Raw genomic sequence first — 26,953 nt, forward strand, 5'->3', positions numbered from 1 at the left:
GGCTATAATTTACGGATTTATCATTGGTAGTTTTGGAAAAAATACAGTGTACCATGGGCCTGCTTTTTATAGACAAGAGCTAGGGAATTGTGTTGTGCCTTCCTAAGATGAAAGAAATGTTTTACTGTAGGACTTTATATAGTATTGAAAATGAAGGAAAATGACAGAATTACAGATTAAGGAAATACACATAATATAAAAATCTAAATATCCAAGTTACAAATATTGCAATTTTTAGTTTGAATTTTACATCGTAGGTTTCATTCAGCAATTTCATATAGCATCTGTCAAGACTATTTATATTTTTTCTGGACAGTGTGTAGAAATTACATATCTTAATAAAAGTTCTCTATGTAAATTGAGTGACATGAAAAAATGCCTAGAGCACACAGTTAACTCATTTTGCACCATTATTTTTTCCAGTTTTTAATTGTAACAGTTTTTTAATCCATTAAAAATTATTTCCAACAAATGGCAAGTGTTTAAGAGAATTAGGAGATGGATCTATACTATTCTATGCAAAGCAGAAATCCACTGGGGCTCATTGAAGTTCTTTCTAGATGTCTTTGTTGTAGCAGGAACAGTGTCTGAGACAAAGAATTACAAAACTACACATGTTTTGGATTTTCCTTCTTCACCACCACCTCCACCACCTGCAGCAGCACTTTCTGTTAAAAAACAAGGAAGGAAAGTAAAATGAGTATTTTCTGTTAATTTTAGCTGCTCTAATTCCTTATTATGGAGTGCTGCTTTTATTTTATGCATATTTTGTATGTTTGGCTGTCTGAAATTTCACTGCTTGTCTGGGATATTGGAATAAGAAACAATGACACGTTATATATACATATGTGTATATAGTGTAGGAGTTGATAGCAACATTTGTCAAGGGACCAAACACACACTGAACCACTCTTACTGGAAAGTTTCAGTATTTAAAATATATGACTGTCCCACACATACACAACTGAGGTATGCAAGCCATGCAAAAGAAAGAAACTCTTGAATCAATATAATCCGTGAATCTATGTTTGAAGCAGATGATACAAAAACTTTAATTTGACCTAACTGCATAAACCTTTTTCCAACCCTGCATGAATCCCTTTGTAAATACTAATTAAGAGAGAGACACTTCTCATGTTTTTATTTACAGCTACTGATTCTGTAACTCTCTCTCAAATGATTCCACAGATGGTCATAGTTAAGATTCTTTCAATGTAATAAACTGCATTTCCAGATTCACTTAAGGTAAGATACCAATATTAGAATTAAAACTTACATTTGAAAGCTGTGGATCACCATGTACTTAGGTCATTTTCGACCCTTTCCACCTGCATTGAAACATGTCACATGATCAGTGTCCTACCCTCTGTAATTTGTGGATATAATCAACACTATGTTACTAACTATGTATTTGATTTTCTCAGTTTAATACTGTATTTTTCTTTACTTCAGTTCTGAACTTTCCACTGTAGTGGTTCAGCAAACATGTTTATTTTGTGTCTACTGAATGGCTAAGAATAGCCAGGTCAGTGTGTTCTAGAGAAACCACCATGGTTCAGCATGTATCAAATCTTTGTTTGTATGAACTGACTTAACAAACCCACATATTTACATGACCTTCATTTGACAGGGTCAGAACTGTTCTTCACAAATGCCCATGGCCTCATTCCATTGCATGTTTTTAAAGGATGCAGAATAATTCTTTTTTGTGTTGCCAGTTATGATATGCAAAGACCAGATCCTTAGGTTCTGCAAATCAGTCTGTTCACGCTTGCCTGTGTAAGGTTTCCTATTTTCCTTTAAGGAAAACATTTCTTAATTCAATTACTTGAAGTGATTCCAAACACCAATCATGTATGATGGTTCTAACTTCCAAGTGAGACTAGAAATAACTGACTCTTCCTAAATTGATTATTTCATTTTTATTTAAGAAGGTTATCCTTAGGAGCATTGGATCTGACTTGGGTAACATTTTTTGGTAGTATTCTTTGCTGAGAAAGCAAATGTATAAGGAGATTTGAAGTTGTGTAAGGAGGTCCCAGGTTTTGTTTTGTTTTGCTGGTATTTCTGTAAAGATCAGATGGTTATGTTCCAGTGTAAGGAAAAAATGCTTTTTCCATACTGACAACCAGCTAGTTCTCAGCAATAAATGAATCTTAAAATTATATGTTTTTTTTTAAAAAGAAAGTGTAATTGAAAATAAATTTGGGAGCAAGTAGGAGAGTGGAATTTTGGTGAAAATGTGTGTAAGTAGTATCACAGTGTGAGCAGACCAAAATATTTCTCTTTCAAAAATCTGCTTTGATTAAATAATGTAACTTACAGTACTTCTTAAACTACTTTGCAACAAATTTTTGATTTTTTTTTTACATTTACTTTTATTGCAACGTAGTATCAATTCTGTAGGAGCCTATAAATATTTCACACACTGGCAGTAACTTGATGGGTGGCCTTGAATAGCTTCTTTTGTGTGAAATGTGAAGAATACTCACCTATTTCCCACAGATACTGATTAACAAATAAATTATTCAGTACAGTTTTATGTTTTAAAGATGTGTGAAACACAGAGTAAACTAACTTTTCTTCTTCAAACTAGCTGACCATATATCACTGTTTTAATCACACATGTTTTTTTTTCATCTTTGAACCTTTTCAGTCATCTCAATCGATTGGCAGAGCTGTAGACCTGCTGCTCCACATGCAATACAAAGAATAAAAGTAACTGACTCATTTCACTCTTACACTTGAGTGACTGCTTTCAAGTTCCTATAAAATCAGATTCTCTTCTAGGTTATGCTATGCGGAACCATGCTTCCAGTTTTAGGACTTGGTCTGTCTTTGGAAGATTAATGTTGAATTGTTGTACAAGAGAATGTATTTCAGCCAAGAAACTGACGGTAGGGAACTAGAGCCAAAAGCTTTATCTTAAACTTGGAAGAGAAGTGGGCATTGTCACTGTTTTTTTATGTTCCAAATGCATACTCTGTTCCCTTATGTTTTTCATTTTCAACTGAAAACAAAGTACCTGAATACATTTGGGGCTGATGCCATGCAGAATTTTGATACATGTCTTGTATTTAAGATAAGCAAGGGTTTAATTACATTCAATTTTAAGTCTTTAGGTAGAAGAAATGTTACATTCCCTTCACATTTTTGGTGGTCATATTATATAATTCTGCAGTTCAGAAAATGAGGTCAATGTACTGGATTTGTGTAGTCTTTAAAGGTTACTTCTCTTTCAAGTAAGATAAACCTAATTTGGCTAATTCAGAACTTGCATACCATTAGCATAAAGTTTATATTGCACAACTGCACTGCATGTGTGAATTTGAGAGAGAGAGAGAGAGAATATGTTGACAACCATAAAAATATGTGTAAATGAAAACTTAAGAAGTTACTTAACCTTTTTGGGCAGCTGCTTCTTCTTCCTTTTTCTTTTGTTCCTCAATGGCTTTCATCTTCTCTTCATATTCATCAGCTCGTGTTTTCCATTCAACTCTGTTGTTTTGAAGACCATCAAACATAGGTGTAATTTCCTTGTGAAACCTTGAGAATTCCTGTACAAGCAATTGAAATTAATAAATTAGAAATTTGTAAGCACTGGTTAATTGTTAAGTCTGAAATTGTGGAAATACTGTTGAGAAAACATTTAATTTTTCTATTACATCTAATTCCAAGGCATATTGTTGGAAATATTGTGTTGGGATAATAATGCCCTATTGTGCACATAGTCTGTTAGGAAAATATTGTAATTATATGTTGCACATTTTAATATCTTCCCTAATCCTACACATGATAGCCTGATTCATATAATACAACTGTGATACATGATATTTTATCATATGATTATCAGCATCAGGATACAATTTTATTATCCTGTAATATATGCCAAGCAGATGAGGATATTTCTGAAGATGTTAAAAAATCACATCACATTTTTGCCTGGCATTTTTGGATAATATTAAAAACTAGACAGGGATTAAGAATGTATACATTTCAGTGCCTTATAAAAGAAACAGCATATCTATGTCCCAAATTTTGCATATTCCTATTTCTTTTGCTGTGTTATTAACTGCTTTCTGTGACTATCCACGTTGCTTGCTTTTATTAAATGGGACTAGGAAGAATCAAGCTGGACTTTGTAACTCAGTCTTTCCAGGCAGTAACAAATCCTTAGCACCCTGAAGTGTCACTGGGGTCTTCCTCCTCTATGAATTTGCTTCACATCTCTTAAATTTCTTCTATGGGAACAATTCTTTGATGTAACAAAATACTGAAAATTATGGTGGCTATGATAGTGGTTCACCCTGTGACCAAGAGTACTGCTGCTGTCTAGAATTTTTTACTGCAACATCTTATCACTAATTGTGCCATCAAAACTGCTGGAACAGGAAAACAAAGGAAAATTCTTACCTTGTACACGAATGTACACACAAAGTCTATGAAACCAACTTGCAGCTTAGGTAGTTCATCTCCTTTGTTTCTGTCCATCATAGGCTAGAACAAAAGAGCAGTAATTTAGAATATGTAGATATCGTGCTTTTTAGTATAGTGTTCTCATAAGCATCATGGTTCATTATTTAGTCAATGTTTTAATAACAGTTAATATTGCTAAACACAGTGAAATTATTTAGTACTTACAATAGGTTGTTGCTGTAGCACAGTTCGTTCCAAGTCACCTTGCTCCCAGAATTCATTTGCGACCATGAGAGCAACCTGAAGAGGTACAATTCAGTGGAATTGTCAGCAGAAAATAGTACATTTAAATAAATAAAACAAGCTTTTCCAAAAAATGTGAAAAAAACCTACATACGCTGTCTGGTCTACTTAAGACTTTTTCCAGAAAATTATCCCTAGCAATATTTTGATGTATGCTGAGTAAATAACAGATTATTGCCAACAGAAACAAGGCAATATTAGCAATATAAGAGTCTTGTAATACTTGTAATGTGTATAACTTAGAAGAACAAGTATTTGCAGTTCTACTTTGATTGTGCTTTGTTAAAACTTATTCCTGTAAGGCTAAATGATGAGCTTCAGCAGGATGGTCAATAAATACTGGAGTGCTTAAGTACATAGGTACCACTCTGTATTACAGTATTTTAGTGTGTTTAAGCTGCTTTGCAATGGCACCAAGATCTACAGAATAGACACAATTCAAACCACACTGTTGTTAAATCTGTGCCTTAAAAAATAGCTGGAAAGTAGCAAAAGTTGTCTAGCAAAGAAGTAATTGAGTGATATTTAAGGGTAGCCAGTTTTAGTGGAAGAACAAGTAGAGAAGGGTTGACAACTGTAGAGTGATTGAGACATTGACCACCTACTCTCACAGTGACAGAAAGGTAGAGGTTCTTTTCTGGAAGCAACAGGTACTTAAATATGCATCAAGTAATAATAAGTTAATTTTTAAAATTGATCATGCACCAAATGGACAATGAAACAGAGAGTAAATGCAGTATTTTCTACTTCAAAAGTACCTACCTTACTCTGCACTTCCCAGGGCTTGGTTATTGCAGACAGGTCACATCCAGTCATCATCATAGCCCTTTGAAAACAGAAACAAAAACAAGAGTATAGTTTTGGGTGTCAGGAAGATGATACTAGACTCTTTTCAGTGCTGCCCAACACCAAGGTGAGGAGCAATGGCAATAAACTAAACCCAAGAAGTTCCACCTCCCTGTGAGGAAGAACAAATGTCCATTAAGGGTAGAAGAGCACTGGAACAGGCTACCCAGGGATGTTGTGGAGTCTGTCTGGAGACATTCAAAACTTGCCTGGACCAGTTCCTGTGTAATCTGCTCTAGGTCACCCTGCCTTGGGAGAGGGGTTGGACAGGATGATCTCCAGAGGTCTCTACCAACCCTAACAATCCAGTGCTAGGATGATTATAAAAAAATAAAAGGGCTAGGTTTTAAGGAATTTAAGATGCCAAGTGAATTAATATTTTGCACATTTTAAGAAGATTATAGGCATCAGTTTCTAAATTAAAATCATGGTTGTGCTCATCACTGGACAATAGCAGTAAATCTAAATTTGCATGTTTAGGGCCCCAAATTCTTTTAAAATCTAGTCCTAGATAATTGATTGAATAAGGAGTAAAATATTAACCACCTACATGATGACTTCTTTTTTTGTTGGGTCAATCGATATGTACTTAATTGCCTGCTCTTCTGTTTCCATTTTTTCAATTGCATCCACAATCTTTTGAAACATAGTTCTTTTCCTGTTAAAACAAACCAATAAAGCATATATTACTGAATGTGAGTTCCTGCATTAAAAACAAAATATAAAATCATATTAATGATATCTGTGCTTTTCCTAAGTACCATCCTAGTCATAGTAGTATCAAAGTAATACTTCCCTGCTGTAGAATGCAAACTTTTTAGGTAACCTAGACACTTCGATTTTGTTACATACCACTGGCATGTGAAATAATATGTCAGAGTTCCTGGCAAAGAAACAACCAATTTCCCACCTCTTCAGATTAAACTCTTTGGGATGACATTCTCATTTTTTAGCATTACATGTTTGTTACCTCCTGTAACATAATGAATTGGGAAAAGTGAAGCAAATACTAATAGATGCTCTGCCACTCCCTCCCATCAAAAATCCTAAGAGTTACTAAGACCTGACTGAAAAGAACTATCAAAAACATAAGCCTGTCTTGCTATTGCTTCTAAATCTTCTAGTTTGTTCTTTGAATGAATGAAATAATGTAATTACTCTTCTCTAAATCTTAATAACTGCTGTTAAACAATTTCCTGAATTTTTACCTGTCTTCTGACTTTAAATTGTCCCAGTCATAAAACAAAAGTCTCCACATGTCTTTAAAGAATATACCCATTATTAAAGCACATTGATTCACTAACTTAAGAATAGAATTGATTGTTTGAAATTTGGAGTATTTAGCACTGGGATCAGTGGATGTCTGACAGGTTTTTTTCATTTTCAGCATGCTTCTGCTTACTCTGAGTATCTGTTGTATGGTATGTTAAATGTCACACATGCACACAACCTTACAATCAGGCTACTGAATCCACACTTCTGGAATATAGTGTTTGCTGTAACTAAAAGTACATTGGAATCGCCTACTAAATGTACTAACCTACTAAGTATTATATACATTCATGCCTTCTCTAATTTGAAAGCTTATAATCAAACTAAGAATGTCTTGGTTTTTGCAAGAATTAGACTCAACGACAATGTTAAATAGGGCTCTGGTGTCTGCATAAAAACATCTTTGTACGCTGCATATAAACAACTAAAAACTACAGTTATACATTCAGTAGGACTGATTTTTTTCAGTAGGAAATTATACAGAATTTAGTACTTACTTGAAATACAAAGCCAAGTCAGTTGCTATTATTGCAACTTCAAATAAGTGCAGAACGGTTTCATACTGGCGCTTATTTAGGTTCTGGAAGATGTTTAAACTCTGCAAGGTGGAAAGTTTAGGATTTCAATTCCTTTTATAACACTGTCTTTGGTTTGTACTATACAGATTGTTTCACAGAATAGGGTAACAAAATTGGCCAACTACAGCCCTTAAATTAAAATAATGATAAAAAATAAAAATTCACATTCCATTAACCTCATTTTCCTGACTTTTTAAATCTTCCCAGTTCCCCTTTTCTTCCCGTTAAACTGGGTTGGCACAATTGCCTGCAGCAATGTGTGGGACCTACCATGGTACAATGTCCTTTTCCTCAGGCATAGGGAATGAGTGCATCATATAGCATTTTCCTAAGTGTCTTGGTTTTATTTCCTTCTTTAGCAGAGATACCAGGCCTGCGTGAGCCAGGGCACAGTGATGCTGCTGTGAGAGCCTCCAGAGGTCCTGCCAGCTGCTCTGCCTGAGAGCAGGACTCAGTCCCTGGCATCTCACATTTGACAAAGTACATCGCCATCAATAAAGGGAAATGTTTGTTTATTTTCATATCATAAACCTTCTAGGTTTTTATTAACATAGTGCTACTGCTTAGCGTAAGGATTTATCCCGTGGCCTCATGAAGTCAGGCAACAGCATCACCACAGGGATTAGAAGTGGATAATGAGGGTGAAGTGGGTGCCTGCCCTTCTGCGGCAAACAAGGGATGGAGAGGTGCACATGTGCATGCCTTGCTCTTAAGCCACCCTCCAGAAATACCTGGCAGAGAGTGTAAATAGCGTGCTTTGCAGCCGCCGGGCCAGAGCCTGGCGCTGAGGGCAGGGTGGCCGGCGCCCAGCGGAGGAGCAGGGCCCTGAGGGGCAGCCGAGCCGGGGGATGCGGCGGGAGCGACACCCCCGCTGCCGGGAAGGGCAGCTGGGGACGGCTGCCCCGTGCAGGAACAGCGGTAATGGAGCTGCCATTCCCGGCCCTGTTAACCAGCCGGGGTGTGGGGCAGGTCTTGGCCTGAGGGCAAGGGACCTCTCCACGGACATCTTTTGTTCCTCAGCTGCCAGAGCCTGCAGCTGAATTCAGACCTCATAAACCAGGCACAGCCGCTTAGTGACAGGATTTTGTGTGTGTGTGTGTGTGTATATAAAACATTTTCTGCTTTGGTTTCCATATTAGCTGTTTTGTGCAAACAGAAAAAACCTGAAGTGTGAGCGAGGCCCTGAGGAGAAGCTTTCCTATCTGAGGTGAATCTGTTCCAGAAAGAATCACTGATGTTTCTCTAAAAGTGGAAAACGTATAAGAATTTTTCTTAAACTTCTGAATTTTGGCATTTCTTATGTGGACCTAGATAAATCCATGAGACCCAGTGAAATTTGGAATACTGTAACTTAATTGGATCTTCAGTGTTTGTTGGTGTGAGCAGAAGGTCCATGACACACCTCATCTTGTAGCAGGGTTTTACTGTACTCTAGGTGATGCCTTTCCAAAATGGAAGAGCCGTGAAGTTTCGCCAGGGGAGCAGCTGACCTGTGGAAAAATAAGCAATTATTTAGAGTATTATATATATATATAATTTGAAGGCAATAATTTTTATTCAGGTTTCATATTATTGGTATGATAGTGTAATCTGTATAAATTAGCTATTGGTATGATGCAAAGAAAAAACCCTAACTTGCTTCACTTCATTTTTGTGGCTGAGCAATGATGGAACTTGGAGAACACTGGGTGTTCAGTGCCCACTAAAGTCAAAGTCATTGTTAGATGCCTCAAAACTCAAAAACTTTGGTATTTAAAATATGCCTTCATTTTGTCCTGCATGTTCAGTTTTGATGTTTAATCTATGCTCCTTTTAGGTACCTTAAAAGTAGCCTTTATCCCTCTTTTAGTGTTTATTCTCTGCTGCATGGCTTTTGAACTCTTTTACATCTGTAATGACCCGGCTGTGTGCCCTAGGATTATAGTTAACTGTAGCTTAAATCTCAAGTAACAGAATGTGCTGGTTTTACACCACACAATATAATGGAATTTAATTCCTCTAATGCTCTTGGGCTACTTCACTCCCCCAAAATTGCCTTTTTATGGACAGCAAAGTCCTGATAGCTCAGGTTTGTTCTGTTTTACCACAGGTCTTAAAGTGTTCCCCTGACATTGGACCAAGCTTCAAGAAGAGGAAATTCTACATCAGATTATGGTTGTGAGACAAAGGGAGAAGCATCCTACTTACATGGGCTTCAGGTAGTTCTACATGTTTGGAAGTGTATTTTCCTCCCTTTCCCCTCGTTTTATAGCTCTGTTTCCCAGATAACCCAAGGTGGATTGCTACATGGCACCCCTGTTTTCTGATGTGATTAGGACTGTCGTGGTAAAGCCTGATGAGTTCTATAAATAGCTTTACTGCATATGATCTCATGTAGAGGGCTTTCATCTAGGGAAGACCGCAGTGGAAAGATTTAAACCCAACCCGCTACAACCCCCCTTAAACTTGTTTGGATGAGAGGCAGCCCATTGAATAAGAATCAGCATCTGTCATTCTCCTTCCTACGTCACCTGGAGAATCCCTGGGAATAATCAGAAAATCCCTTTGCGTCACTGCTCTAGCACTCAGGCTGAAAAGGCTGAAATGTGAGCAGTGGATTCAGGGTCAGAGGGGTAGGATCAATCACCCTGGAGATACGGTTGGTGGAAACTAGCCAGAAAATGGTAAGCTTCTGATACATATTACATTCTGAGAAATGTGTTCTCTGGCTAGCACACGGATACAAGCCCACACAGGTCACATAAAGTACTAAATGGTAGGATGTTTACTCCTCAGGAGAAGAGTGGCTCTCACCATGATACATAATGTTTTAATACAAGGGAAAATTTAAATTAATTAATATTTTTTCCATAAAAACAAGGTAAAAATCTCAAAGAAATCCTTTGGACTGTTTTCTCAGAATATATTACAGCATGAATTGCAAAGCTTGAACCTCACGATGTGTAACTTCTGGGCCTGTGGACCCAGCAGTAGAACTCAAGCTTGTTGACTCAGACTTTTGTATAACATAGGGGATTACACCTCAGGAAAGGACCTATATCAGGAAACTGAGTGTGAGGAAGAACAACTGAACTAGTCAAATTAGACGGTGGAAAACAGAGCAAAAAATTCTGTCTCACTCTAAACTGGCCCTTGTCTATATTACATTTTGGATCACATTCCAGAAAAGTGCTTGTGCCCTGTCTTAAAAAAGTAATCCAATTATGGATTTTAATTTACTTTACTAATTTCTTTGTGTCCTCATGCACATGAGGCTCTGTCTGCTGCAATCCAAGCATTGCTAGAGTTTTAAAAAGCTAGAGTCTTAAAAATGGATTGCAGCTTCAGGAGATCCTTCGAAGATTCTGCCTTTGCATTTTGTCTTTGTGTTTCAGCTGCCTGAATTGCTCTGGTACAGAAATCTTCTATAGCATAATTATTTATTCATGCCAGATGAGTATGGAATAGATACCTTATATTTTTGCAAGTTTTGACATTTTAAAATTTGTTTTCCACTAAAGGGAGTACATATCCATTTTTGATCACTTATACTTACTTCATTTGATACAGGTTATTGGTCCCTCTGTGATCAATGTCATGGCAGAAAGCAGCAGCAACCATGGCAAAGGCTTCTAAATCAGTATAGTATTTCTTTATTTTTCCTGTCTGTAAAAGAAAAAAGGCAACTCTGAGTGTGTGTCTTCCTGAATTTTCCATCTGGAGTTGAAAGAATACTAGTTAATGGATTTGGGGATAATATTAGCAACATTACCATCAGCAGAGTAAACATTGTTTGTCCCACATTGAATCCATGTCTCCAGTTATGGTAAGTGATATCCCGATAACCTTTCCTGACTGTGTACATCCATCTTGTAAGGACCTGTTGGGAACAAAAGGGAGCAGACAGCTGCTAATTGAAACAGAACAAAGGAATTGCTATTAAATAACTAGAATATAATATGAAATTAATTAATTTTGCAAGTTCTTTGAAAAGAAATGTTTTTCATTGAATTAAACAATGAAACAGCAACTTTTTCTTACATAGATGCATATGGATTTAATTCCTTACCTATCTTACACATTTCAGGATTAATTTGATGTTTTTCTGACAAATATGTAAATGTTTCATTGAGAATGGAAGATTGTTAATCATGCTATTAATATTTTTAGTATTGCCTACTTCTAGAGTAAAGCATGTAAAACCAGCTATTTTTCTTCTATTTAAAAATAAATATAAACAAGAAAAATAAACCAGACCTCAGCTGGGACTTTGAATTTTTCAACAACATTTATCTCAAAGAACAGTCGTATTCCACAAGTTATCAGGCCGTGCTCTGTAACAGGGAAGTCACTGAAGCGGAATTCATACAGTTCTAAATCTTTTGGATCAGGTAATTCTTCTTTCTATTAGGAAATATCAGAAACAAGGGGTTTTCTGTCAAGAACAAAGTTGGAAAAGCTTTTTAAATTTTCTTCAGTAGAAATTCTGTTCAAGGATGCTTACTATGTCTTCAAAGGTCTCAGGTGTCAGTATGAACTAATGTGTATTAAATTATGAAATACAATCATGATACTGCTGGCTTTCTTCTCAAAATAAATAGATAAAAGCCTTGAGCAATTCCTACTCTGAATTCCAACAAGATGTGTTGCAACCATCTCAACATTTCCTTAGTTTAGAAATCCTGGTCCTTGGAAATTCTCTTCCCTGGTATAAAATCCTATGATTCTCCCACTTTTAGCCTGATCTCAAGGCTACATTCATCTTTTTCTCAACCAAATTAAATTGCCTATTTTGTATATATGATACAGATTCACACTGAATAGTTCACTAACAGCACTAACTGGTAATAGTGCTGTTAATAAACTGTTGTCTGACACTCTTCATGTCTCTCAAAGCCTAGGGAGACCAGTATCATATTTAAAGAATGTGTTCCCATCCAAACAAGAATTACTCAAGGAAGTCTGATGCAACACAAAAAATAGCTTATATTACCACAATATTTCTCTTCCTTTTTATTAGTCTATAAAGGATCTTCACTTTATAGAGAAAGAAAAAAGATGACTGAATGTATGCATATATTTCGATGAATAAGGCTGATCATCCCTTTCCTTCTCCCTGGGTTTTTCCTTTATATCTACGCAGATCTGAGATCAAGGACAAAAAAACATAGACCAGTGTTGTTTAAGACCCATTACTTGGTGAATCATCAGATCTAGAAACACCTGCTTTATCCTATTAGTTATCTGGGATTCCAGGTCTTATAATAGGATAAAGCACTTGCATGTAGCCTTGGCAGTGCAGAAGATATTAGACCTTTGAATTTGTGACTCCACAATGTTGAAAGAACAAATTGGTTTTTGTAGATTTAAAAATTCATACCAGTATTATGCTTTTAAATTTAGAGCCTGTATCATAATAATCAGATTTTGCTCTACCCATGGAGAAATTTTATAATGTCTATTATTTTTTGAAGATTTTCATGCCACTAAATTAAATTTCCTTTAAAAGGCATGTGAAGCTACACACTGTCTGTTGGTGTTTTTTTATTTCATCACTTGCAAGCTGTGTGAGCATCTGTTGTGTAGAAGCAAGTAAAACATTAACACCAATGCATTCCAGCATGCACATATACATAACTAAAAAGAGTTTAATGAGATCTTTTCCCTGTGGCTATGTCTACATTAGCAAATGTGGTATAATAGGAGGAAATATGTGAAGTGGTTGGTACTGGAAGTCAATAGATTTGTGTGTATTTTGACCTTTTTTCTTCAGCCTAGCTGTGTTTTGATCCATTAACAGTGGAAATTCATTCAGTGTTTTCATTCAGAGCACGCCTTTGCTCTGAATTTGAGGTTTTTTCAGATAAGTAGGCCAATTCATGTGCTCCAGGAATGTTGAAGTGCACTAAATAGGCAAAAATAGGAGCTTTCTTCCAAAGACAATGCCTTTCTAGATTGAAATACTAAGGCAGCCAGAGGACTGCACTATAAACTCATTTTTGTTTTAGTAGTAGCAGAGTAGTAGAGCAGAGCACTCATTATGTCAAATCTGTTTTGTCACTGTGGAGTCACAGGTCACTGTCTTTAGACTTCTCTGCCTATGGAAATGCAGGAAAAAATAATCTGAAAGTAAGTTTGTTCCACTGGACACTCCTACCTATGTTCTCTTACCTACAATGAAAGTGGCCTCGCCACAATATCCTTTCTTTTATTTTCAGAATTAAATAAATTAAATGCATTTATAGATACAGCATTTTCCCTATGAATATTTTAAGAAATTTAACACTTTAAATGTTAATTAATATAAAAATGTCTGTGTAACTCTGACTGTCCAAGTGTGTTGATATACATTTGGGACAGAATGCTTCCCCGTGAGTAGCAGTGGGGGCTGCACAAAGGAGAGGAGAGGTTGAGGATGTGTTACTAAATCAATTCCGTTTAGCCTGTGGAACAATGTTAGATCAACTAACATTGATTGTATTAATCAGGATTTTGCCATACACAACCTTTTCTATGATGAGAACACATTACTCTGTGATATAAATACACCACCTGAATTTTCAGTTTAATGACTTACCAAAATCCTGATGAGATCCTTTTGGTCACATTCTTCTAAACTTTTTGCATTCAATTTCTCCTTGTATTTCTGAAAATGAAAAAGAGTAAGAAAATACAGGTTTTGTGTAGTAAGTTTCCTATTTTAATTTTGTGGCTGTGGACAGAAACTTACCAGGATAGATTCCACTTCAGCAGGGGTGGCCTTTGTCTGGTACATAAGCATTTCCTGAGCAATGTCTTTCCTGTTTTCAAGTTTGTTCATTTTGTCATAAGTGTCAGTATTTAAAACAGACCAACCCAGGAACTGTGTGAGAGTCTGCAACAAAGTCAAGTGAAGCAGAGATGATGCCATGACAACAGAATGAAGCTGAAATTTTGAACTTAGTTTTCTTAAAGTCCCATTTCTGTTAGTGTCCTTTGAAAAGCAAGGTGCCACTCTGCTTGTTATAGGACTTTATCTTCTTTCAGCCAGTTCTGTTAGCACTCACAGCTTCTAATGACATTTGGCACATTAAGTAATTAATATTCCCATTTTATGTACAGGACTTTGAGGCTTATGAAGCTTAAGTCAAGTGGGTGGACTTGGCTACACTGTGTAGCATCTTATCTTGCCTGAGTGCATGCGATTATGAATGCTCTGTGAACTCCCATGGTCACAGGCTTGGCATCCACTGGCAAGCAGCACACCATACCTGCTTACCCACTGTACTTAGGAGATGTTGACCATCATTAAAAAGTGAAAAGATTAAAAGTAAAATTATAAGCAAGTTTTGTTTATTGCTGGAATATAAATGATCACTCGAAAATTTTCAGTTTTATAAAGCGAGGTAAAATCTCAGATTCTTAAGAAACTGCATCGTGAAGAAGATAGACACTTGGCTAGATGTTAGTATGGCCTATTTGAAAAATTTTTGACATATAAAAATGACTTTTTACTACAATATTTTTTTAATATCACATAGCTCCTCAAACCCTCTAATCCTATTAAGCTTACTTCAGTGATCTGTTCATCATACTCATCAAAAGGTTTTCCATCTTTCCTATTGTAAAATGTTGCAACTCCCACAATTTCTTCTTTTTTGTTGACAATAGGCAATGACAAAACGTTTTTGATAACCCATCCTGATTCGTCCACTGGTCCTTTCTGTAGGAAAACCAAAAACCAGAAAATGTGTATTTCTTTGAAAGTAATAATATAACTATGGACAAAAGCAATGAAACAAAAATTTGGTTTTTTGTGCATCACAATCAAATGAGAAATTATTTATGCAATCAATGTATAACCAATTAGTGACAAGCACTAGAATACTTTTCTACAAAATTTATAATTATTAACATTACTGAATTTACCTGAAATGTGAAGTATTCATCTGCTGGTGCATTCATCATGTTACAAATCTGCAGCATAAAGAAAATGACACATTGTTGAAATGGAATATAATGTGCATCAAAACTTGGTCTAATATTTTTAAAAGGAATATTTATTTTCTAAGCTAACAATAGTGAGCATCCTAGCTAGCTACAGAAACTAAAACTGTTTCTCTTAAATTAGATGTGGTTATTCTAACAGACATAATTTTGGAATGTTTGTAGCAAAGTCCCTCAGTGTCTCACAGTGCAAAAGCATAATGCTTAAGAAAATAACTTCCAGTTCAAAAAATGGCATGGGGGTTTCCAGAAAGAAATAATTGAGTACTAAGGGCTCTATTAAAAATGCTACAGGATTACTCCTAGGTGTCATACATCCTGCTTTGAATTACGTACATCTATGCAAGAAGATATAGGAAATTAAGAAAAATGTAAAACCTTGCATGTGATGATTTTCTTACTTTGACATTTTTTGTGACATTTAGCACACCTGGAAAGTGACATCAGACATACATGTTATTCCTCTGATATCACCACAATCTGAGGGAAATTATCCTGCTGTTTTCACCATTTGTGCTGAGGCCTTGCCTCCATCCAAAATACTGATTCAAATGATTTCACTAGTAACCAAAGGCACTGTAGGCATCATGGTATTTTTGTAGAGGATTTTGGTCATGGGGAGGTTTGGTGGTTTTTTTGCTCAATCAGAACAACTGCAAGATTTAAAATGCTAGTTTTTAGTTTTGTTATGAACTTACAAGACCATTTTCAGCCACATATGTTGGCAATCCACTGACAAGACACCAGTGATCTGCTGGAGGTGACCTTTTGAGAGACAATGAAATTAATTTATTTCTACAATGTAGGCATGCTATTCTATCCCAGCAATGTCAAATTACCACACATTTCACCACCTGCCAGTGAATACTCACGGAATGACTTTGATTTCTTCTTGTCCATGTAACAGATAGTCAATAATCTTATAAAAGTTGACTTCCTACATAAAAATATAAAAACATCTAGGTGACTTGTAGAACTTCAATATCAAGCTTAAGATTCATGAAAAGAAAAATTAATATTCTCACTCGTCCATCAGGTGTCTTGGGGCCTTTGTAAGGCTCTGCCTCCCCCAGCCGGATTGGCCACTCGTCATAGAACTCCTGAGAAAATGATACACAGGGAAAAAGGAAAAACAAGTCAGTTCTGTGTTCATAGGTAACATCACATCTGTGAATTACAGTTTAATTTGTATTTCTGCTTAGTTTACTATGGACATTATATTCCAGACAAGAAATGTTTGCCAGCAAATTGCAGGCTAATCTTATCCCTAAATAGTTGTACAGCTTAATTGTCTTTTTAGCAGATATTTCTAAAGCAATAATCAGGCCTGCATGTCTATCCTTTCTTGCATGGAATCATGAATATGAAAAATTATTTCAGAATTGGCCTTTATGTTTATTTTGGTTGTATCCTTTGCCATATTTATATTTTGCATGCAATCTTTGTAACATTGTTAGATTTTAAATAAATTATCCCATTGAGTTAGAAAGCATGGGAACTTTGTGTCTTGGAGACTCCATGTTAGGAGTTTCTAGCAAGTTGCACAAATAGTTTTTACCTTCTCTTTAGTCATGTCCAGCAGACCAACAGAGTATCTTTCACAATTCAAATACATTCGAATAGTATACAGTGCTTTATGAAACTGTCGTTCTATATCTGTTAGCTCTTCAAATACTTTGTTGGCAGACCACAAAAGCATCTATTTACAACAAAAGAGAAAGAAGATAATCTTCAGAACAGTAAGGAAACATAAATATATGAATCCTAGGCATTCAAAAATGAAATGATAAGGTTCATCACTGTTAACAAATTTTAAAAATAATAAATAGATTGTATCCTTACTTCAATAAGATTGCAAGAATATAAAATGGTGGGAATGATAATTGTTTCAGAGAAAATGAAGTATTTTTATTAAAAAATGCTTCTATACCTGGCTTTTTCGTGATTCGATATTGTGGAGATATGACGTATGATTATTTCTTATCATCAAAGATATAAAGTTGAGGTATTTTTTAAATACCTAAAAATGACAAAGATCAAAAATAAAACAAAATTATTAAATTAAGATATACAGTCACTCAAACTACTTGTTGAACTAAAAACTGTATTATTGTGTGACATTTTACCTCTTCATCCTCTTTTGAGAACTCAGGGGCATTAATTTTGTTGAGTGCCATCACAACAGCAAGCACCTCTTTACCCTGTGTAATTGCAGTTGCCAACATATTGACTGTTTTATAACCAGTTTTTTTGTCCATGAAGTCAGAAAAATGGTTGTTCTGAAAGAGAAGGGAAAAAAATCACAAGTTAAATGCACAACAATTACCATGCCAAGAGCAAATGATCATTTTATTTGGTAACTGATGTTTACAATGCTGTGAGCACTGTTTCACAGTGCAGTAGGTTTGTATTTGAAAAAAACCACTATCATTACTTAACTTGATCTTGCAGAGTTATACGTACAAGCCTAACCAAGGCATTGGTTATGAAGATAGCTTCTGAAACCTAGTTTTGTGCAGGTCTTTATTATAATGCTGAGGAATTAAAAATATGGGAAATATATGATCTTGTGACTACCTGGGAATCTAATATATATAGCTTGCGTTTTAGAGAACTACTTCATAACTATGTTAATATTTATTTTTATTTAATTATTTCAGTAAATAAAATTCATTCTGCATTTCCCTCATACAATATTTAAAAGCACCTCCTGTCCTAGATAAAATACTTATGGCAGAGAAGCATCCCCAGTAGTATTCACCTAGATAGCCTGTCTCTTATTCCTTCCTGTCTGACACACTCCCCTCCCTGTTGCTCCCAGCTCTACAGGCTCTCTAGGTGAAAGGAGAGATGTAGGTATAGGATACAGGACCAGAGCTGCTGTTCTTGAGTGTGTGATCTAGTGGGAATAAGGCTATGTGACTAATGAATGAGCCACAACTCAATACTCTGTATTTATATTTTCATTCTCAAAACCAAATGCTGAGGAGGGTTTAGCAAAAGCGATTATTTAATTTTTTTAATGTAAAAATATTGAGAAGCTAGTTCATGCTTCATGGATAACTGTTTTATTTCCTCATATCCAAAAAAATCTTGGTGTTTTCTTCAAAGGCTTTAGTGTTCTCTTTAATTTAATAAAAAAGGGATTTAAACATTTTCAGGGAAATCTGTTTGTCAAGAGTTGTTATGTTTTGTTATGTTATTAAGAAAATACATCTGAATGAGGTGAGTTATGAGTTGGAGGTTTGAAATCTGTTGTTATATTTATATTGAAATGCCGTGGTTCTACTAAGCAGCTAAAGTAGCCAGACTCTGTCTTCACAGAGCCTTTTCTGTCCCCTCACATTTCACTGCTAACACGTCAGTACTCAAACTTCCTCAGAGATGAGCACTCAGCTAACTCACTTACACTGAATGTCTATGCTCAGAGCTGGCAGACACTGCTGCCATTCATTACTGCCTCAGCTTAGGCAGCTGGCATCTGCGTGGTGCATCCCAAGGGGTCTTCCTTGCTGATAGGCTGGAGAATGCTGCAGGGTGCCTCATAATGGAACTTCAGCTTTCATAGATTATACATAAAGATGTTTAAAGAAAACCCCAAACAAATAAGCATTTTCTAGGATATAAAATCAAGCATGACAATGCTTGGAAATGGCAGAATTAATATTGTTTGTCTATTATTTAGATTTTTCCTTTTAACTTTCTTTTGCCCTACTTCCCTCTAGCAATTGTTTCTAGTATAGGTTGAGTTATAGCATATACAGCTCTAACAAGAAAGACAGAATTTTATTATGTCATCAAAATATTAGGGTTTGGGCTTTTTCCTTGTTTTTCATAGTCTTTAGGCAGTCCATCTGTTATGTTTGCATTTTATATTTCCTTCTAGGGCTGCATTTCAGTGAAACAAATTAAATGTCTGGAAGTAACTCTTAAATATTGTATTTATGCCCTGGGCTCTCTTACAGAGAATTTATTCCCTTAAGGACAGTCTGTGTCATCCCCATAAATCTCATTCAATGTATCAGGCTCTATTTAGGTCCCTGGAAAGTGAAGCCACTTTTGAATATATTGCCCATGTGAAAATGGGACGCTTTCTCTGTTTCCAGCAAACTCTCTGAGTTGTTATTTTCTCTTTTTCTCAGAGAAAGGCATAGGAGCATCTCCTGTAACAGACATCCAGAGAAAATGCCAGGCAATCTGTCTCTTCTGTGTGAGAATCAAAGACTGTTCTGTAGCCTGCTAAACAAGTATATTATTACATGGAAATATTCGGTTTTCTGTGGGATTTATTAGCTACTGACAAAACCGTTCTGGACTTGGGTGTGGTATTGAGCTTTGGGTTTTGCACTTCTGACTGTCTCAGCCATTGAAATCCCAGTAAATTAGACAGGTAACTTGACCCTGTCTTGACGTCCCTCTGTGTCACTAAGAGCATTTAGCGTTCCTGGTGAGGCCCAGGTTCCTGGGTTTAGGGTACTGTATTCTGCTGTGAAGGAATAAATAAACATTTCAGACACTCCTGGATTTCTGGATACTTCAAAAGGATCTGTAGACACTAAATTATCTGAATCAGCAGGATTCAGCTGCCGTGTCTTACTTTCTTTAATAATGCCAGAATTAAGGTACAAGCAGTGGTAATCAGAAGTGTTCAGAAGAAGCACCGGTCGTGAAATTTGTGCAAAGGATAGAAACATTTTAATACAAGTCTCTGTTAATAAACAGAAAGTTTAGTAACCACAAGCCATCCTGTACCTAGATAGTGTGAAGCAGAAAGATAAAAATATGTTGTAATGAATTGGCAGCATTCCCACAGCACATACAAATTCTCCTGTCTCCCATGATTTGCATATATGAGCAAAACATTGTGCTTAGATTTAGGCTTTTCACTACTGGATATTTTATATAGCAGTTTTGGAACCTTTCTAGGAATTTTGAAGCCTTTGTTTCCAAGAGAGCTGTAAAAATATTTTCTCTTGGAAGCATAAGCGCTTTCTTTTTCCCAAAGAAAACCACTCTTCACAATATCTAAGAAATCATGTTCATAGATGAATAAGCAAGAAATGTGTTCTGCAGTACCAGAGCCAGAAGAACATCTTCGTCCTTCCATGGCTATATGAATTTGGACACTTAGTCTACTTGATCCTGATCTTATGAATAAAACTATCTTTTAGAACACTGTTTTGAACATTCAGCTCTCAGTTAAATCACAAAATAGGCTTTAAAAGAGAAATCATGGAAAGGAAATCTGCTGCTAAGTCCCTAACTGTAGAGCATTTGCTGGCATTTCCTACTAGCTCCATTTACTGTTGAGATTCCAAGCCATTTACTATACAATGATCAGTTCTTTAAATAGGCTCTAAGATATACAACATATCCTGGATTTGCAGGAAGGCAGCACCAGAGCCTAGCTAGCATGACCAGCTAGCACAGCCCTTTTGATGGAGGAATGTTTCCTAATATCCCATCTGAACATCTCCTGGCACAACTTGAGGCCACTTCCTGTTATCCTATTATTTGTTAGTTGGGAGAAGAGGCTGACCCCCACCTTTCAGGGATTTGTAGACATTGATAAGGCCCCTCTAAGCCTGCTTTTCTCCAGGCTCAACACCCCCAGCTATTTCAGCCACTCCTCACAGGACTTGTGTTCCAGATCCTCCTTCAGCTTTGTCACCTTGCTCTGGAGATGCTCCAGCACCTCAATATGTTTCTTGTAGTGAGGTGCCCACAACTGCACACAGGATTCAACGTGTAGCCCCACCAGTGCTTGGTACAGGGCAGCAATCTCTGCCCCAGTCCTGCTGGCCACACCGTTTCTGATCCAAGCCAGGAAGCCCTTGGCCTTCTTGCCCACCTGGGCACTGCTGGCTGGAGTTCGCTGCTGCTGATCAGCGCCCCCAGGTCCTTTTCTGCCAGGCACCTTTGCAGCCACTCCTCCCTGCATTGCTGGCTGCAGCTGAAGTGACCCCACACACAAGGGATAAGACTTAATCCTGCAGGTGAGGAGAAGGGGCCAAGATAGCAGATCCCTGTTTTCCTCCACCTCTTTTCCCTTGTAAAGCACAGAGGAAGAAGGGGTTACTGTGACCCCTTGCAGTTACGACTATTTTGCTCCTATTGGGTGGGAAGTTCTGTGTTGGATACATGAGCTCAATCTGCACATATTTTTTTGCATTTTTTTTTGTTTTCTTTCTGGTAATTCTACAGTATTTTCTTCTCTTCCTGATATTTTGTTCTTCCACTGATTGTCTTGCATTGGCTCAAATTTCTCAAAATTTTAACCACTTGATAGGTGGTATTAATTTGCTATGATACTTCATCTCTTGCTTCTACTTAGTCTGATTTCAACTCACATGTTTTTGTTTCATAATGATATAACTGAGCATGAATAGAAAATAAAAAGCCCATACTACCATCTACCTGACCCTTTCTTAGGCCACATTCCAAAAATTATGTATTGTCAGGGATGTAAATTCATTTTAAGATGTAACTTACTAGCAATACAGAACAAATTCACTTTGTTATTGTCAACATGACTGGAGTTATATCACTGAAATGCTTGCTTGTTATTTGCCATATATAGTGACTATTTTGCAACTTATTAAAATTGGATTTGTATTATATTAAATGCTTTTTCACATGAAACAAGAAAATTACATAAAAGGGAACTTTTAATTTTAATTTGTAATGTACTTTTTTCTTCAGTTTTGGAAACTTTCCTGCTAGAATAGCAAATAAAGGAAAGAATTGGTTGGGGTTTTCTTCTGGAAGAAACAATGAATAGGAATTCATTCCTGTATTAAAATATTTTCTGGTAAATTGACTAAATCTTTGCCATTATAGTAGATTGGAATGTGTTTCCATTTTTCCAGTTAATATTTGTTGAGTATGAGTTTCTAACAGTCTGGTGTTGATTGTCAAGATAAGATAAAATGGAGGAGCAGACATTTACAGTGCATATTCTTGCCATGCAAAAAGCTATCTCAGACAGCCTGGAGTCTGGGGACCAGAACATCCACATTAATCTGACACTCCTGTCAGTTTAGACAGGCCTGGAATTAAAGTCTCTCCCACTCTTGGGTTAAAGTGTAGAGCTGCTGTTCTGAAGCTGGATCAGCTTACAAAGGGATGACACCAGTGCTTGCAACTTGAAGATGTGTTTAAGTTGATCTGTACCATAGGTGTCCAGTGGTTAGATTGGGTGCCACAACAATCACTCTTCTGGCTGCCTAATTTGAGTTGGAATCTCCCATGGTCTCTTGTTTCTTCACTTCACTAGGGGTTGTGAATTCCAGTGCAAGACCTCTAAAAATGAGGGCTAGTTATTTCAACATCAAAATATTTCAGCCCCTTTATGGATCTAATCCAAAAGCCTTCACTTCTTTTGAAGCATTTTCCCACCATTTTTATAATTTTATACTCAACTAAAACAAATAATATTATTTATTGAATTTCCAGTCCTTAATTAAATCCTTGTTTTCAAATACCTTTGAGTTTGAAAGGAACAGTGCAATAATTGAAATAGGTTATGGATTAGAGCAAATATATAAAGTCTTTATTATTGGCTCTTACAAGCTGAGAATGTGAGATTTTGATTCCCCAAAAAAGACATACTGCTTGTAGAAGTATTTTTTAATTCTTAGTTTTATTTGGAAATAATGACTTGGAGAAAAATGTAAGGTAATTGTACTCTCCTTTATAATGTTGTTTGTGTTATCAGTTGCTGTTAAAAGAATATTAATGGACATACCCAATTTTTGTAGCCTATTATTTTACTTTGTAATATTTGAGGCACATAATCTGCTATACACTGTGAATAATGTGAGACAAATTATTAGGGTAATGATCCTGCCTGGCCTCCCCTTTCTCACAACTATTAAATCCTGGATTAAACACTATTATCTCTTACAGTCAACAGGTCCATAATCTTGTGGGGAGGAGACTGACTACTAAGTTAATTATCAAAGGTCTGTATCTTTTCCTCCGCTTTTCTTTTCTGGAGCATTAGTCAGGATGAGGAGCTTCCTCACGTTTATTGGTACCTTTCCAGTTAGAAGGAGATAATCCCTAAAGAATTGGTTACCAGGCACTAAAAGTGGAGTCATTTATTTTGCAATGATTTATTGCTGTTGTGATCTTTTATTGCATTTACTTTTGTTATAAAGGGGTAATGGTTGAAGCATGAAAATGTCACATCATGCGTTTGTCAATGTTGTCATGTACTTAAGACTTAAAAAACACTATGCTGTTTGGATATGGACTGTGTCAACAGTAAAAAGTGGATAGAAATAACATTTTTAAAGCATTACAGCCAACTAGAAATAATCATTGTGCATTTTGTATTCTGACAAGGCACTAGGGGAAAAATTCTTCTCTGGCTTAATTCTTCCTGTCACTTTTTGTTCATAATTTGGGTAGCAGACAATCTTGTTTGACTGAAGCGTAGATGTAGAACTGAAAAATAATTATCCTTTCTAAAATGTGATAAAGACTTCATTGGCTGCATATTTCTGCTGCCATGGACTAATTATATGCTTTAAACATTAGTGACTCAAGCTGTAGTTCTGGGTTTGCTATGGAGATAAAGATTCTGGTGACATAATTGGGACCTCTGCTTGTGTGAGGAGTATGAACGTGGACATTGACTTTTTGTACACAAAGAATGAAAATCCTGACATTTTTGAGATCTTTAGGGTTGATTTTAAATATCAAACCTTGGTTCCACAGAAGTCTCTGGGAGTTTTACAATTATGTAATAAACTGTCAATATTCTGATGATATGTAGTTACCAAATTTAGATGAATGGCACCATAGTTGAATTGCATTTTTAAATGTGTGCCTAATGGCATAGACCTCAGTAATCCTAAGAGAGTAAATGGGTGCCTAAGTAAAGATTACCTTAGAATGATTGAATAATAACAGATACTCAACTGACATAAATCAATTTCTGAGCACAAAACACCTAGCAGGATTGGATGGACAGAAAAGTTCCCTTACTTAAGCATGTATAAATAACACTTGTCACAAAATTTTGAACAAATCCTATTGCAAACACAGAAATATTTGTTTAGCCCTGCTCTGGGCACCTCTGACATAATGATATTAAGAAGAGGTGCAGTGTCTGGTAGGAGGCACATCTTCCCTGATCCTTCTGATCTTTTCTCACGTAATCAGTCTTATGAACTTGGACGGATCATCCTCCAATCTCCCCACGTGGTGGTAAGAGGCAATAAATCAGACACTTCTTGTCAGAACAGCAGCCATTGAAGAAAGGATATTAGTGGTCAGTTGAAAATGAACTGATGGTTTTCTCAAATCAGACAGTCTTCTGTTAGCCCCTGTGATTCCTACTTACACCTGAGGCAGTTTACTCTATATTGGAATGTTATTTTCCTATATATAAATATTCATATGTTTCTGAGCTTTAAAAGTAGTCCTTTATAACTTTTAGCATGACAAAAGATATTAAATTTTGTTTACCTCCTACAAAACACAGTTAATTGCAGTGTATAAATATTTTGATTATTTACATGGAGCTTAGGACACTGTAGTGGTTTCTATCTCCGAAATAATCTGGAACTTTAAATTGACTGTATAGCAAATACTGAGAATCCATACTGCCGTCTTGATAATTATCTTAGTATCATTTGATTATGTGCAGATTTTCAACATAGGACTAAAAAGAAATGAAGATGCCAGCATTTTGATGATGCAAGGTTAGTTATTTTTAAGGAAATCTTAAAATTCAAAGCATGTTTGAAATACGTCCCCTTGTATTTCAGAGCTCTTTCTAAAGCAGACCTCACACATGCGTGTTTCACTTTTGTTAGGTCACTCACCATTTTAACTAATGTTTGTAATAAATAATAATAATTAATATTTAAATTAAATGAATAAATAATGTAATAAATAAACTCTTATCAGCACCTTAAAGAAAGAAGGTGATTCAGCACAGATTCAACAGGAACTTCAAAAATGTCAGAACAGCTCTGACTCAATAATTTTCTTCTATAGATGGTTTTGAACGAAAACCCTGGATACAGACATACTCAAAATCAAACCTATTTTAAATCAAACACTGACTTAAAGCTGAACATATATGTTGACATCATCTTCCCCTGTCCTCATTCACTTACTAATAAGGATACATCTTCATTACAAAAGCTGCAAATTAAATGATTCAGAGATGCATGCGTGGGAGCATGAAATGGTATCAGAAAACACTTGCAAGCCCATACTGGAAAACAGAATACAAGCCTGCCTTGTTCAGTAGAAACTCAGGTATTTAATAGTCTCTATTAACCTAATATTCTCCTCCACTATTGTAGTCATTGACATTACAACTACTACAGGGACACTGAAAACACCGAACTAGGCTACTTTTTGTGGTTCTATTGGATTTTAAGCCATCTCTGCTGATGCTTTTCTCATGTTATTGGTCTGGATTTCTGTCTCTGAGATTTTTCTAAAGAACAACTTTTTACATGAAGCCCTGGGCAGGAAGCTGCATAAACGAACGCACAGAACCCCATTCCCCAAGAAAAGTCACTTACCTTTGTCACATCAGGTATATTAAAAAACTTCTTGGTATGAGCAACCCATCCCACTATCCCAATGTCCAGAGGAAAAACAGTCTCATTTTCTGGTTTCACCAAATTCTCCTCATATTTGGAAGTTGGAGTGATATCAAGAATCCTGGAGGCTACCTCTGGAGTACCATTTCGGGAACGACACATGAACAGACTACACCGATCAGCTGCCAGCAGCTGTGCCAGCCTCTGCAGGGCCTTGTGCACCATCTTTTCCATAACACATGCCTCATCCTGAATTTCTGTTACCAACTCAAAAATTATGTTACATTCCTCCAGACGGGACATGTCTTTGAAGCTGACTCCTTCCTTCACATCTCCAGGGTTCACGTTAAAGATACTTCCCACCACTTCAGGTCTCATTTTTCGGTCGAAATACTCCTTGGCAAACTGGGGATTGTTCTCCAAGTATTTTTCAACGGCATCTTTATTTACCTCACCCATTTTTGCTGGCTTTTTCTTAGGATTTCTTTTAGAACCGCATCACCATCAAAGCAGGAATGGCAGCAAGAAGTCCTAACCTGTTACTAGTAAGAAAAATGTACTTCGTACATATTGTATAGCTCACAGATATAATACATTCATCTTCCTCTGTGGCTCCCAAGCCTTCTGATACTCTTGAGGTATGACAGAAGGCACTGGCTTAGCATCTTCTTAGTGTGAGATCTTGGAGACCGCTAATTAAAGAGATGTCAGGACACTAAACCCCTGAGCATTCTTAGCTCATAAATCCTCAGAGAGTCATTTTAGCATTTTAAACTAAACAATTAATTCCTGTAAAATTGTCTGATACGTAGATATGTGTACCTGTATGTTATGTCCTTCATTCACTGTATATATACTGTACACAGAAATTTCTATTAAAACTTCATAGGAGAAATTCCACCCAGATCCTTACCCCACATTATACACGTGCACAGACGTACACACGTGTATTAGTGAGAGGCACTTAAGGGCAGGAAAACAGAATGTTATGGAGAAATCTTT

The 26,953-nt window shown here is 36.3% G+C and overlaps 1 protein-coding gene across 3 annotated transcripts; it reads right to left on the bottom strand.

Annotated features, from left to right (window-relative positions):
- Positions 1-26,606, bottom strand: PDE6C (phosphodiesterase 6C). 3 transcript variants are annotated; one of them, XM_041415690.1, is made up of 23 exons: positions 25,931-26,606; positions 17,507-17,659; positions 17,311-17,400; positions 16,939-17,079; positions 16,406-16,480; positions 16,253-16,317; positions 16,079-16,145; positions 15,303-15,350; positions 14,947-15,096; positions 14,125-14,268; positions 13,972-14,040; positions 11,652-11,798; positions 11,167-11,274; positions 10,951-11,060; positions 8,818-8,905; positions 7,335-7,435; positions 6,116-6,223; positions 5,482-5,545; positions 4,642-4,716; positions 4,414-4,497; positions 3,404-3,557; positions 2,130-2,132; positions 1-668 (listed from the first exon to the last, which is right to left on the bottom strand). In XM_041415690.1, exons 1-23 carry the CDS (start codon positions 26,408-26,410, stop codon positions 601-603), a joined length of 2,592 nt encoding a protein of 863 aa, XP_041271624.1. In that variant the 5' UTR covers positions 26,411-26,606; the 3' UTR covers positions 1-600. The 3 variants fall into 3 exon arrangements, with proteins under 3 accessions (XP_041271624.1, XP_041271626.1, XP_041271625.1); XM_041415692.1 differs by lacking the exon at positions 2,130-2,132 and having other exon boundaries at positions 601-644; XM_041415691.1 differs by lacking the exon at positions 2,130-2,132 and having other exon boundaries at positions 601-668.
- Positions 26,607-26,953: the final 347 nt, after the last annotated feature.

This window comes from Onychostruthus taczanowskii, unplaced genomic scaffold (assembly GCF_017590055.1).
Source record: "Onychostruthus taczanowskii isolate IOZ18803 unplaced genomic scaffold, ASM1759005v1 scaffold5, whole genome shotgun sequence".
NCBI classification, from domain to species: domain Eukaryota; kingdom Metazoa; phylum Chordata; class Aves; order Passeriformes; family Passeridae; genus Onychostruthus; species Onychostruthus taczanowskii.